The sequence below is a fragment of the Fundulus heteroclitus genome, chromosome 6, assembly GCF_011125445.2.
Source record: "Fundulus heteroclitus isolate FHET01 chromosome 6, MU-UCD_Fhet_4.1, whole genome shotgun sequence".
Taxonomy (NCBI): Eukaryota; Metazoa; Chordata; class Actinopteri; order Cyprinodontiformes; family Fundulidae; genus Fundulus; species Fundulus heteroclitus.
Genome location: NC_046366.1, coordinates 11,475,738 through 11,488,220, shown reverse-complemented (window position 1 = coordinate 11,488,220; position 12,483 = coordinate 11,475,738). Strand labels below are relative to the sequence as shown.

Sequence of the window (12,483 nt, the reverse complement as noted above, 5' to 3'; positions counted from 1 at the left end):
CACACACACACACGATCAGCACTCACAGCTATCAAACAGACACCCTCTTTAGGCTTACCGTGGGAATGCCTGTGGCATTATGTCAGTCATTGAGGTGATGCTTTTAATCCTGAAACAAACCTAGACTTTGTGCAGCGCGCCTCTGTCTGTAAGTGAGAGAACGTGCTCCCCAATAAAGCCCAATCTCGCAGCCTTTAGATTACGGCTGGCCGCACAGCAAAGACACCCTGCTGCCACTCCCACATGGAAGCGCTGGCAGGATTAACCGGCTCCATACCCGCCCTAATCTGGGAACAAAAACCCACAATTGCCTCCCACTGGGAGACGAAGACAGAAAGAATGAGTTTGATCTGGTCTTTCTCAATATAACGAGAGTGGCTTTTAGGGTTAAAATGACTACTGCTCACTCTACCATCAGTCAGTGTGGCCTTTGAGTCCTTTCATTCCAACAATTAATACCTTTTTGACAATGTGGGACACCTTCACCCAAGTCTTTGTTACAATAAATGCACTTGGTCATACTAAGTTGATGGTTATATTACTTTATATTACAAGAGTTTTGGGGGACATTCACAAGCCAAGGAATGCAGTTGGAGTCAGAGTTTCAAGAGACTCCACACACAGATGTAGCCAGGAGTCGGGCAACAACTTTTCCACTCCTTTCATCACCGTTAACTCCTAAGCATGCATGGCCACAGACTGCATTGATGCAGTAATACATGCAAAAGGAGCCACATCCAAATGTTGAGTGCATACCCTGTACAGTGTACTGTACATGGACATACTCTACATCAGGCCCACTTTATTAAAATCCATTCTGTAATATTCAACTGAGCAGAAGAAGGGAATTTGAGGGTTGAATTGGCTGTAAGCAATAACCACGACAATCACCCCAATTAACAGAAATAAATACCTAAAATTTATATTCCATTTGAGTGTAACAAAACTATATATTTGTTGTGTTTTGTATTTCTAGTGGACTTTTGGATTTTGTTTTCAACATCAGTTTTCGGTTCGGTTACGGACGCCTGGTCATTCAGAGCGTGTTTGCAACAGTCAGTCTAAAGCAGAAAGGGTTTTAGCGTGTGTAGGAAGAGTTCGACTGATCACTCAGCACCTCAATTAGAAGATTCAACTATTTTTCGAACGAGGAACTGAGGCAAGACTGAGATGGGTTTGATGTAATTCTCAAATGCAGTTTTCGTTAAAGCCACACACAGAGTTAACTAGCTACTAACATTTCCTTGTTCATTCATTTCAGTCCACTACATCACAGTTAGTTTTTTTCCTGTTTACCTTGCAAGTATGAGAAGCATATGGCTTTAAACTATGCCAAACCGGTCTGCTCTGGTCGTGAGTGAAAAAATGGCTTCAATCTCCACTTTATGCGTTTGCGTACAATGACTTTAGTGCATCGTATCAATACTGTACAACTTCCTCTTCAAAATACCTTCATTAAAGGAGTTAATACTGCTGATTTCAAACAATCAGCACCGTGTCTTCACGATACCAGCTTGGACTGGACTTAGAGGGCGTTAGAAACAGCTGATTGCTCTACACAGCTATTTCCTGTCCATAGGGGTGCCAGTATGCCCTTTCTTCAACCAGGGTTCAGTGTGTCCTATCACCAGATTCAGCTACCTGCATAATGTGGTGTCAGTATCTCATTAAGTGACAGTAGCTTTCTGTTTCATTGCCTTGAGGGAAGAATCCATCCCTCCATCTCTCTTCCTCTGTCTCTTACTCAGAGGCTTCTGCCTCATTAACCACCATCAGCATTTCGTTTGCAGGGTGTTATTTGGATGTAAGAGGGAAGCAGGGGTCCGTAAGTGTGTGAGGGTATGCGTGAGCGTTCACTTGTGTGGAAGCCAGCAACTCTCATTAGGCTGAAAAAACATTGACAATGTTGCCAGAATCCCGATCATATCCTCTCCCTCTTTAAATATCAAAGGCTTCCTCCAATCAACTCCCTGGAGTGTGTGTGTGTGTTATATATTTATATGTATGCTTTGAATATGTCTGCGTGTGTCTGGCAGTGGGAGACAGATGTTTGCTGATTCGTCAGGTTTGCGCTGCAGACTCAGCCCAATTTAGCTGACAAAAATGTGATGCCACACAGACGCTCGTGGTGACACCTCGTTCTTATTTTAACCCCTTTTCGATTCAAGCTCCTGTCTTTTTTTTTTTCTCTCAGTTTTTCCCCCTTCTCTTTTTCTTCTCCTCTTTGTGTTTGTTCTCTCCTCCGCAAACACCATCCCAACTCCGTGTGTCATTACACCAGCAGCACTTCAGCTGGGTGCTCCTCCAGGGTTGTTTTCCTCTTTGCAGGAACGTCTTACTCAGTCTCGGCTTTCACAGAGGACACTTATATTGCCAGGATTAAAAACGGAAAGCACCTCAACTTACTACATAAACAATGCACAGTGTCTGCCACATTTGTTGGCACCCATAGTGAAGATGTGTAAAAAGCCTTAATATAAATTCATCTTTTATCGCAGTAGCACAATCTTGCACGATTTTCTTTTCTTCGATTTTCTTTTCTATTTTAAAATCCATATGGGGAAAAAAGTCTTGATATGGGAAGATATCCCGTATCAAGACTTTTTTTTATTTTTTGCAAATGCGCAGGTAAAAAAAAAAATCCTTACTATCCTTAACAATCCCTCCAAAGTAAATTTGACTGCGGCCTTTTTTTAAAGAAAATCTGTACTCTACTTTTTCTTCAAGCTTTCTGTGGATTTCTAGTTAGTAATCCATTTGTCAAAAGTTTACATACTACTAACATGACAAAAAAAAATGTAAACCATCAGGGAAAGCCCAGGTGCTGATTTTACAACTTTATAATCTTCTGATGTATTATGTTAATTCAGATTTGGGGTAAATGGATGCGCCCTTGGTGAAGCATTTAAAAGCAACTCCTTAAAAACACAATTTCCCTGTGTGACTCAATGGAAAAATCTAAATAAATAAGCCAATATTTCAAAAGAGAATAAGGGACCTCCACAAATCTGTTTAGTCCTTTTCTATGATTTCCAAATACCTGGTCCTGATGCCATATCATCTATACTAACAATTATATGTAACTATACTGTATAAACAGCATGGGAATGTCCAACCATCACACTGTTCATGAAGGATACGTGTCTGTCTTATAAGGATGGAAATGTTTTAGAGCAAATTTTGCACATCAACCCCAGAGCAAGAGCAAAACACTTTGTGAAAATGTTGGCTGAAGCTGGTAAGAGAAAGTCATTATCCACACAGGCTAAATGGCCACTAAGAAAGGAAGAGGCCATTACCCCAAAAGCAAGACATAAAGCTAGATTAAGGTTAGCAAATGCTCATATGGAAAACAAAACAAAAAGTATGCTCCGACCTTGTGAAATGTTATAGAAGACCAAAGTGTACTCCTGTTGGTAAAATTGAGTCGTAAAAAGCATCAACAGCAGCGGGAAAGTCAATAGTTCCATTAGTGGTTCTTGTAAAAAGTTGTATTTCTTAACATGATGTATTTCCCCCACTAACTAAATATCCTCAAAATAAAGGGTGGATTATTCTGAACAACAGTGAGACAATAGGCTCGTGTGATAAAAGATGATTTACGGTAAGATGTTTTTGTACTGCATTGCTACTCAAAGAGAGTTAAAAAGGACATACACCAATAAGTTTGGCGTTTATTGTAACGCAATATGGCACTCATTACAATATCTCCTCAGCGTTTCTATTTTACAATGTACAAACTGGATAAAAAAGGACCATAAATAAACAAAATGCTTCAAGTAGCTAATCCTCGTCATCAAAGGGACGTACATACAGACACAGATGAATGACATTCCAGTCTAAATGTCTAAGTCAACAAAAGCAACTGTTTTTAGAATCACAAATAAAAAAAGGATTAAAAAAAACCAAAACAATCGAACCAGCCTGTTTGTTTGAACACTCCACTGGTATGAAATCAGTAAGAGCTCGAAGTGATACATTCGGTCTGAGTCCTCCCACTATCTCTTATACTTTGCATATTAAGATCATATGAAGACAGCCGACATCTTAACAGACAGAGATCGTGTTGAAAGGTTTCATGCTACACAGTGCATACAGACACACAGACACACTTACGCACACACGGCATTCATCAGAACAAGTGAAAAAATACATTTAATTCAAGTGAAGCGCAAAAGAAAATAACTCGGAAGCCATTCTGCTTATGCACATGTCAGCCTTCACCGAACCGATAAGAAAAAAAAAAAAAAAAAGAGAGAGAGAGAGGAGAAATCAGAGCTAGAAAAACAGGATGAACCATCGGTCTAAGCTTTCAAAAGCTCAGAGCTTTCTGTGGCCGTGTCCTGATCAGGGCTTGTCGAAAGCTCCACGGGATGGAAGTTCACAAAAGTGCTCGCCACTGTAGGTTTCTTCTTATGTTCCTTCACTTCTTGTACTTCCACTGGTGAACAGTTCCTCTAAAGTGCACAAATGAGGTAAATGAAATTCGTCTCAAAACAGGTTTGTAACCGCTCACCAGCTCAGACTGGGACCATAGAGTGTTGCATGTGTTGCATTTGGGACAACATTTCCTGCTGCACACTCGCAATTAGTATGTCCTGATGTGAGGGTGAGATTATTCCAAGTCTGTCCAGCTCCCTGTGGGGAAACAGACAGATGTGGTTACAAGAAGTCTTGTTTGCAGTATTCCCCAAAGCATGCAGGGGACATAGCAAACATGTGCTAGAAGGTCCTCTGGTCAAATTAGATCATAACTGAGTCCTTGCTAAAATGCAAAACCATATGTGTTGTGGAAAACTAATCTTGTTCATCACTCTGGAAGCACCATCCCCACAATGACATATAGTGGTAGCAGCATCATACTGTGGGTTTTCATTTCTTCAGCAAGGACAGGGAATCTGGTCAAATTTCATTGGAAGATGGAAAGAGCTAAAATACATTGTACTGAGCCGGAGAGTCACCGTTTTCAGCAGTACAAGGACATTAATGCAATGGTTTACATGGAAGCATATTTATTGCTATAGTGGCCCAGTCAAAGTTCAGACCTAAATCGTAAGCCATGGACCTAAAAGCACTTGTGGTTCTACAAAATATTGATTTTACAGGGCAGAACACCAATGCATGGCACAAATATAATCTATATATATTATTTTGCAATTATACATGACCTTTTTTGATCTATAACACAAAATCCCAATAAAAATTCACCAAAGTCATGGTTTTAATGTGACAATATGGGGTTGGAGTTAAAGTTTTAGAGTTAGAGTTCTTTTTTTTTTTGCAACACACCATACCTATAAGCTGCATTACATCGTTTTGGTTAAGTAGCGGCTTTCACATCGGGACTACATTTTTGTCTAATGTAAATGAAGGCAAGTTTACGACGAGCGTCACTCACTGGTGTGTGAGAGCCAGAAGGCTGTCGAGGCTGGAGTATCCTGCAGCTGCAAGGACGTCTCTGTATCTCTCCAACCCTATGGGCTGCAACCAATCATATAGCGACCACTGTGGCACACACACCTCTGGTGCAACAGAGACACACACTTCTGATCCCACTCTGGACTCGAGCATTGTGCCCGGCGGTCTGTAAGAGGAGAGAGATTTATTTATTTTTTCAGGGGAGAACAAAGCCTTATTAGTAATAGTGATGAATTGCATGTGGGAGTGTATGTGTAGTTATGCAAGTAATTGTCTCAGTGAACGCTTATTCACATCTGTTTATATTGGTCTGTACTGTGTACCTACCTGTCCCCTCCTGTGCGGCGCAGGGTGCCAGGGTTCCGTATAAGTTTATCCAGCATATTGAGAATCTGGCTGAAGGAGGGTCTGTCTGCTCGCTCTCTCTCCCAACAGTCTAGCATGAGTTGGTGGAGCACCACAGGGCAGTCCATTGGAGCGGGCAGTCTGTATCCTTCTTCAATTGCTTTAATCACCTTTAAAAAAGAACAAGGAGGAAGGAGGAAGTCAGTGCTCTCATTTCGGTTCCATGATTCTAAAGCTAAAGTCATCTTTAAAATGACTGAACCACACACCAGTACTTTGAAAACAGCCACCAGAGATGCCAGCAGCTCTGTTAGGTAGCAGTTTTAGTGCCTGGAGCTAAATGTTCTGCAAAGATCTGCCAAATACCAATCTAAACATGCATCGGCATGACTAGAATGTTCTTCCTTCCTATAAATGATAAACTAATTACACAAATCACCATTTGACCTTATGACCTTTGACTGACACCTAAAAGCCCCATAAACTGCAGTAAATTTTAAACGTTGTGCTGCTTCTCTGGATCGTGTAAACACTGTCGACCGATAAAATACATTGTCCTGCAGCACACACAGTCAAGCATGATAATATTTCATACTGAAAATGACATACTACATACTGAAAATCTATGTTTCTTGGTGTGTGCTGTGAAGTCACGAGCATGCAGACAGCGTGAAAATAAAGAAGAAGAATTAAACAAAATAAAATCAAAAATATCTAACAATATGAATAAAAAAACATTGCATAGATAAAATGCATAGAATAAAATACAAAAATAAAGAAACAAACAAATATTAAACTATATCACACAGGATTTTTTTATAGAAATTAAATTGAATTAAAATATGATATAACATGCATTTAAAATATAAAAAAATAAAATAAAAAGCCTAACTATGATAACGTGGGAAAATATTAACATGAAAACATTTAAATAAAAAAAAACCCACACTGAATTAAATGATATCAAAATAACTCAGAAACCAGGTGATTGAGTTCTGTCTATGAGTCTACTACTGTAGAGCAAGCCCCTCATCTACAGGCTATACACTGTTACCCAAAAAGCTACTCATCATTATCTCCATCTCAGTAGTAAACAACAAAGCAAAGAAACTCCTCAACGCCTTCCCAGTGTGTGATTTCGGCGGTGTGCTCATGTTCACAGAGACTGATGAGGCATGACAAGTCGATATAATGACTACCTTTGCCACAGTCTCACTAAGGAAAAACAGTGTGAAGGGATTAAATAACATTCCCAAAAGACATTAGACTAAAAACCTTGAATATGATGTACATAAAATTGCTTCCAATTTTTTTTTTTACCAACCAGAGCGACTCTTTCTATTTCCAAAGTGAAAAACTTGACTTTACAGCAACGCTGCTCAGATTGTTCCTCAGATCTAAGAAGCAGTTTAAGAATGATAAAAAAAAATCCTGAACTATAACTCATTTATATTTAGTTGCTGCTTGGCTGCACATAAATAAAATGCTTTGCAGCTTTAACGTACATCCTAAAAAAAATAATTATTGACTGGTGCAGAGATGCAAAACAATCTTGGCCTCAGCCCTGTTTGGAGATCATTTCAAAGTAATTTCTAAGTAAGTGCAGTGTTCAAAGACAGCGACCAGAATGCAGTGGATAGAGTGCAAGTTATTTGCCCCTCCAATATGCTAAAGAAGCAGCATCTGTTTAATTTATTTCACTATTTAAATTGGCTCAGGCTAAATCCTTTTTTTTTTTGTGAGCGAGGAGAGGTAAAAGTTTAATTGGACTGCCAGAGAAAGTCACAAGACTTGAATGATGTTTCGGAAATTGTTAATTTCAACATTAATCCTCAAGTGCCCAACAAAGGAGCAATTAACAGTTGCTGAAATGCAGAAACTGATGGATTGTTGTTTTTTTTTCTCCCCGGACCAACATCATATTTGTGTATTTACTGAACGTCACATGAAGGTTAATTGTATTTGCATGACGTTGAATCATTCGGTCTTATCTGACCAGATTATAAAAACCATTATGTGAGAGTAAAAGTGGAGCTGAGACACTGTAAACCTAAGTCAGCGCTTTAATGAAGACCAACTCATTATCTTGTCTCTTAGGTTACTCACATCCTGGTTGTTCATGTCCCAGTACGGCCTCTCTCCGTACGCAACCACCTCCCACATGACTATCCCATAACTCCACACGTCGCTGGCCGTGGTGAACTTCCTGTAGCTGATAGCCTCTGGAGCCGTCCATCTGATGGGGATCTTCCCTCCAGGGGACAGATAGGACCCGGTTGCCTCCTGGAACAGCGGTATAATTGGTTTAGTGAATAAAGGAATTCCATTTGTTCTGATTTGAGCCATTTGACACAGAGAAAACAGAGCTACTGCGTTAATAAGAAATGCATTCTTGCACAGATGTCCATGGATTTGGCAAATGTTGCCATAACTGGTGTTTCAGTTAGTCAGACATCTTTGACAGCATTTGTGTGATCTTGTGAGGGAAAATGTTTATGCAGAGCCTGTAAATATTGGCTCAAGATGCCAAAGTGGATTTGCAACTAGGTTTAGTGCAAAAATGAAAATAGAGCGCCTTGCAAAATTATTTGAACTTTCCTACATTTTGTTATATTGCAATCACAAACTTTAATTGAACTCTGAAGAACTTGCTGTCTAAGAGGTTTGTTAGACAGCATCTGATAAATAACAGCAACACGGAGAGCAGGGAACACACCAAAGCTTTACATTCCCCTGAACACATAATCCCCATTATGAAACATGGTGGTGACATTATAACGCTGTGGAGATGCTTTTCTGCAACAGGGTCAGTGAAACTGTGCAGAGTCAATGGTTTCATGTATGAAGCAAAATACAGAACATCTGTGACGAAAAACATGTTAGAAGTTGCAAACCGGAAGTCCGCCTTTAACCAGGCCAACGTGCTAAACATGCAGCTAGAGCTGCAAAGGAATGGTTTAAAACTAAACATATTCATATGTTAAAATGGCCTAGTCAAAGTCCAGACCAAAATCCAGGTGAGTAAAATAGGCAAAACTGTGATTATGTAGATAAGTAACCCAAAATACAACCATTATGAGTCAATACACTGTTTCAGATTTGTATTAGTAAAAATGTTCAAAAACCATATATTTTCTGTCCACTTCACAATTATGCACTACTTTGTGTTGGTGTATCACAATAAAATACCTGGAGGATATCTAAATGTTGTGGTTGTAAAGTGAGATCCTTGTAAAAGTTCAAGAGGTGTGAATACTTTGTTTTTCTCCATATTGTGTTTATACTCCAGCCTCCATCCAGTGTTGAGCACCTCATTCAGTCTTACCCTTGTAGTGTAGGCGGCCTCGGGGTCGTCCTCCAGAACTCGGCTCAGGCCGAAGTCGGACACCTTACACACCAGGTTGCTGTTGACCAGGATGTTTCGAGCCGCCAGGTCTCTGTGAACGTAGCTCATGTCTGACAGGTACTTCATACCCGAGGCGATGCCGCGCAGCATACCGACCAGCTGGATCACTGTGAACTGGCCGTCGTGTTTCTGAACAAGAAAAAAACGATGTCAGGTTGACTCACAGAAGGTGACGATATTTTACATTGATGCATATCTTTTCATCTGCTTATTTTTTTTAGAGGAGCACAGGTCAACATACTCGAAGAAAGGCATCCAGGGATCCATTTTCCATATATTCCGTGATTATCATCAGTGGCTTGCCTGAACATGGGAGGTAAAGTTAAAAATATTAAGCTCAACAATACTTCACACAATCGTACAAAACCAGAACTAGCAACACTTACACCTCGTGACGACGCCCTCCAGTCTGATGATGTTGGGGTGGTCAAACTGTCCCATGATGGATGCCTCGGACAGGAAGTCTCTCCTCTGTTTGTCCGAGTATCCCGCCTTCAGGCTCTTGATGGCCACGTAGATCTCCCTCTTCCCCTGCGCGCGCAGCCGACCGCTGCACACCTCCCCAAACTCTCCTACATGTGCACAGTAAACAACAACATCAGCGCCAAGCAAGCATGTGTGTGTGGGTTGTGTGTGTGCTCGGGCGCCAAAGCTAGGCTTACCTATGCCAATAACCCTCTCGATGTGAATACTGCTAACGTCTATCTCTTTGGCAAACTCGTGGATGGCCTGGTCCGGGTCTTCGTAGGTAAACGGATCCACATAGATTTTGACTCCTGCCGTGGGGGAGAGGCACGAGTGGACCGGAAACGAGGCAAAAGATAGAGGAATGCAGAGGAGGGTGAGAAAAATGAGTTGTGTAACTGCATATGTTATGCAAGAGTCTTTGGGAAAAACGCACAAGACGTGCGAAAGAGAATCGGCGAGAAAAGAAAGAAAAAGAGCATCTGCAGATCTTTGCAAAAGTGTTCAGACCCCTTGATATTTTCTCATATTACGAGCACAAAGTTTAACGCAGGAAGGGAATGGATGTTTTAAACTCTTTCAACAAAATGAAAAAGTATTATCTTGATCTTATAATGAAAATACTAGGACCTTGTGCAATATGCTGTGGGCGATAGTGATCACAAGTGTGAATATTATGTGATGTTTGTGGATTTTATACTTATGCAGGAGCCAGTGTTTGTATGGATGACACATTTCCTTTAGTTGATAAAAACAACAACACTGAAACCCCCAAATAAAATCCAAAAATTACAAACTACTACCCTGAACACACTATCACACTGGTGGTGGCAGCAAGATGCTTTGGGGATGCTTTTCTTCAGCTGGTCAGATTTAATGTGGGCTAGAAGGTCATGAAGCTAAATTAGGGGCAATTGTAGGACCTGCTAGAGGATCCAACAGCATCAAGCCACTTGTCACAGACATACAGAGCTATAATGCAGTTGTTTAGAGCAAAGCAATTTATGTGTTAGAATGGTCCAGTCAAAACCCAGACCTAAATCCAATTTATAGTTTGTGGCAAATCTTGAAAGCGACTGTTCACACATGCTCTCTACTCAATGTAACTGAGCTTCAGCTTGTTTGCCAGGAAGGATGGACAGCACTCAGCCTCTAGATGTGCAAAGCTTGTAGACTTGAAGCTTTATTCACTGCAAGAGGCATTTGGTTGTAAAGGGACACAAAAATAAAAACATCAAAGGGGTACAAATACTTTTGCAAAGCCCTGTAATATGATTTTGTGTGTGTTCATACCTGGGTTCAGATGTTTCTCCTCTTCCACATCCTGCTTGGTTTTACTGTACTTGCTCCTCCTGAAGAGAGAGAGAAACACACGTCACACAAAGAAAAGCCAGGACGACTAAAAATCTGTTCACTTCCCAAAGTTCTGGGAGGATGTTTAGAGTGACAGTTATCTGATTAAAAGTGTGCATTTGTTTTGAACTTTAGTTTAATGTCCCAGGCTTTTCCTTAGTTGGGGTTTTAAGGATTTGCAGCAAACAGAAGGCGACAACAATAAGAAGAGAGAGAGAGAGCGACAGGCCTGCTAGGGAAGCACCAGATGAAAAGCATTTCAGGCACGGAGGAAGGAGGGGCTACGCCTCAGGTAGGAGCAGATAAAAGGTGTTTTCTATTAAACAAAGAAACTGTCAAAACCACCTTGCGTCTGAGCAGGTGTGAGTGTGTTGTGTGTGTGTGGATGACCGGTGGATGCGGGCATCGGCGCGTGCTTGTGAGCGTGCAGATCTGGCTAACACGCTAGCTGTGCAGGCTGAAGACCATTAATGGCAAGCCCGGGACAAAGGGATTATCACTGTCTCCACTCTAATCCCCTCTACAAAACTGCAGGTACCACATGTTATTTAATCTCACAGTAGAAGGTGAACTATGAGTTGTTTACAAATTGGTTTTAAGGCAGCATTTTTAAAAAAAAACTGTTTTTGTACAGAGACGCTTACAGAAATCGTTACTAGCTTAATCCTTGTGCAACGTTCTGTTTAAAACAGGGGCTCCTTTAAGGTGAATTCAGACCTACCTATTGCAACTTAAATTCAAACTTTTCCCAACCAGAGCAAGTCAATTCTACTGTTACACCTCATCACCTTTGTATCAGACACTTATTTACTTGTTCAGTGCAACATTGCCGTGTTACAGCATGTAGTTGCGTGTATTAATGCTGCAGGGTGTATTGTCCTGGTAATCTGCTGTGATTAGCTGTTCTAGCTGTCCTAATCCCAAAAGAAGGTTACATTCATTGAATTAAACTATAAGTGTAGACTTTCGTCCCAGGAGATTAGGAAACGTATTATGTGTGTGTGGTGTGTGTGTGTATACATACACACACACACACACACACACACCCACACATATATATATATAATATTATATATATATATTATATAATATATATATATATTATACACACACACACACATAAACACATACACAAAAGAAAAAACGGAAGGAAAACAAGGCAAGGGATATTGAAAAAAAGAAGGAAAGACACAACAGAGGAAGGGTGTAAGGAACCAGTGGAGGACAAAGGGTAGTAAACAAGAAAGGAAAGACATACAGAACAAAGGATAAAAAAAAACTAAGGCAAAAAGAAAGAATGCACACGAATCAAGGACTTAAAAACACCACAGAATGGAGGACAAGCATAAGAAAGAAAAGAGGAGGAAAGAAAGGAAAAAGAGAGAAGTAAAGATGGATAACATGTAGACAATAGGATAGAGAATAAAATCATAAAAAAAAATATTTAACTCTCTATCTGCCCCCCCCCCCATAGGTATTCAGACCTTGATAACATG

General features: G+C 40.4%; 1 protein-coding gene across 1 annotated transcript; it reads right to left on the bottom strand.

Annotated features, from left to right (window-relative positions):
- Positions 1-3,654: 3,654 nt before the first annotated feature.
- Positions 3,655-11,009, bottom strand: LOC118563422 (ephrin type-A receptor 4a-like; the record flags this gene model as incomplete). The annotated part of the gene is made up of 9 exons (XM_036138037.1): positions 3,655-4,638; positions 5,399-5,584; positions 5,746-5,933; positions 7,870-8,046; positions 9,089-9,298; positions 9,411-9,472; positions 9,556-9,741; positions 9,832-9,945; positions 10,928-11,009. Coding segments are annotated over 9 exons (1,323 nt in total), but the record flags the coding sequence as incomplete, so codon positions are not given.
- Positions 11,010-12,483: the final 1,474 nt, after the last annotated feature.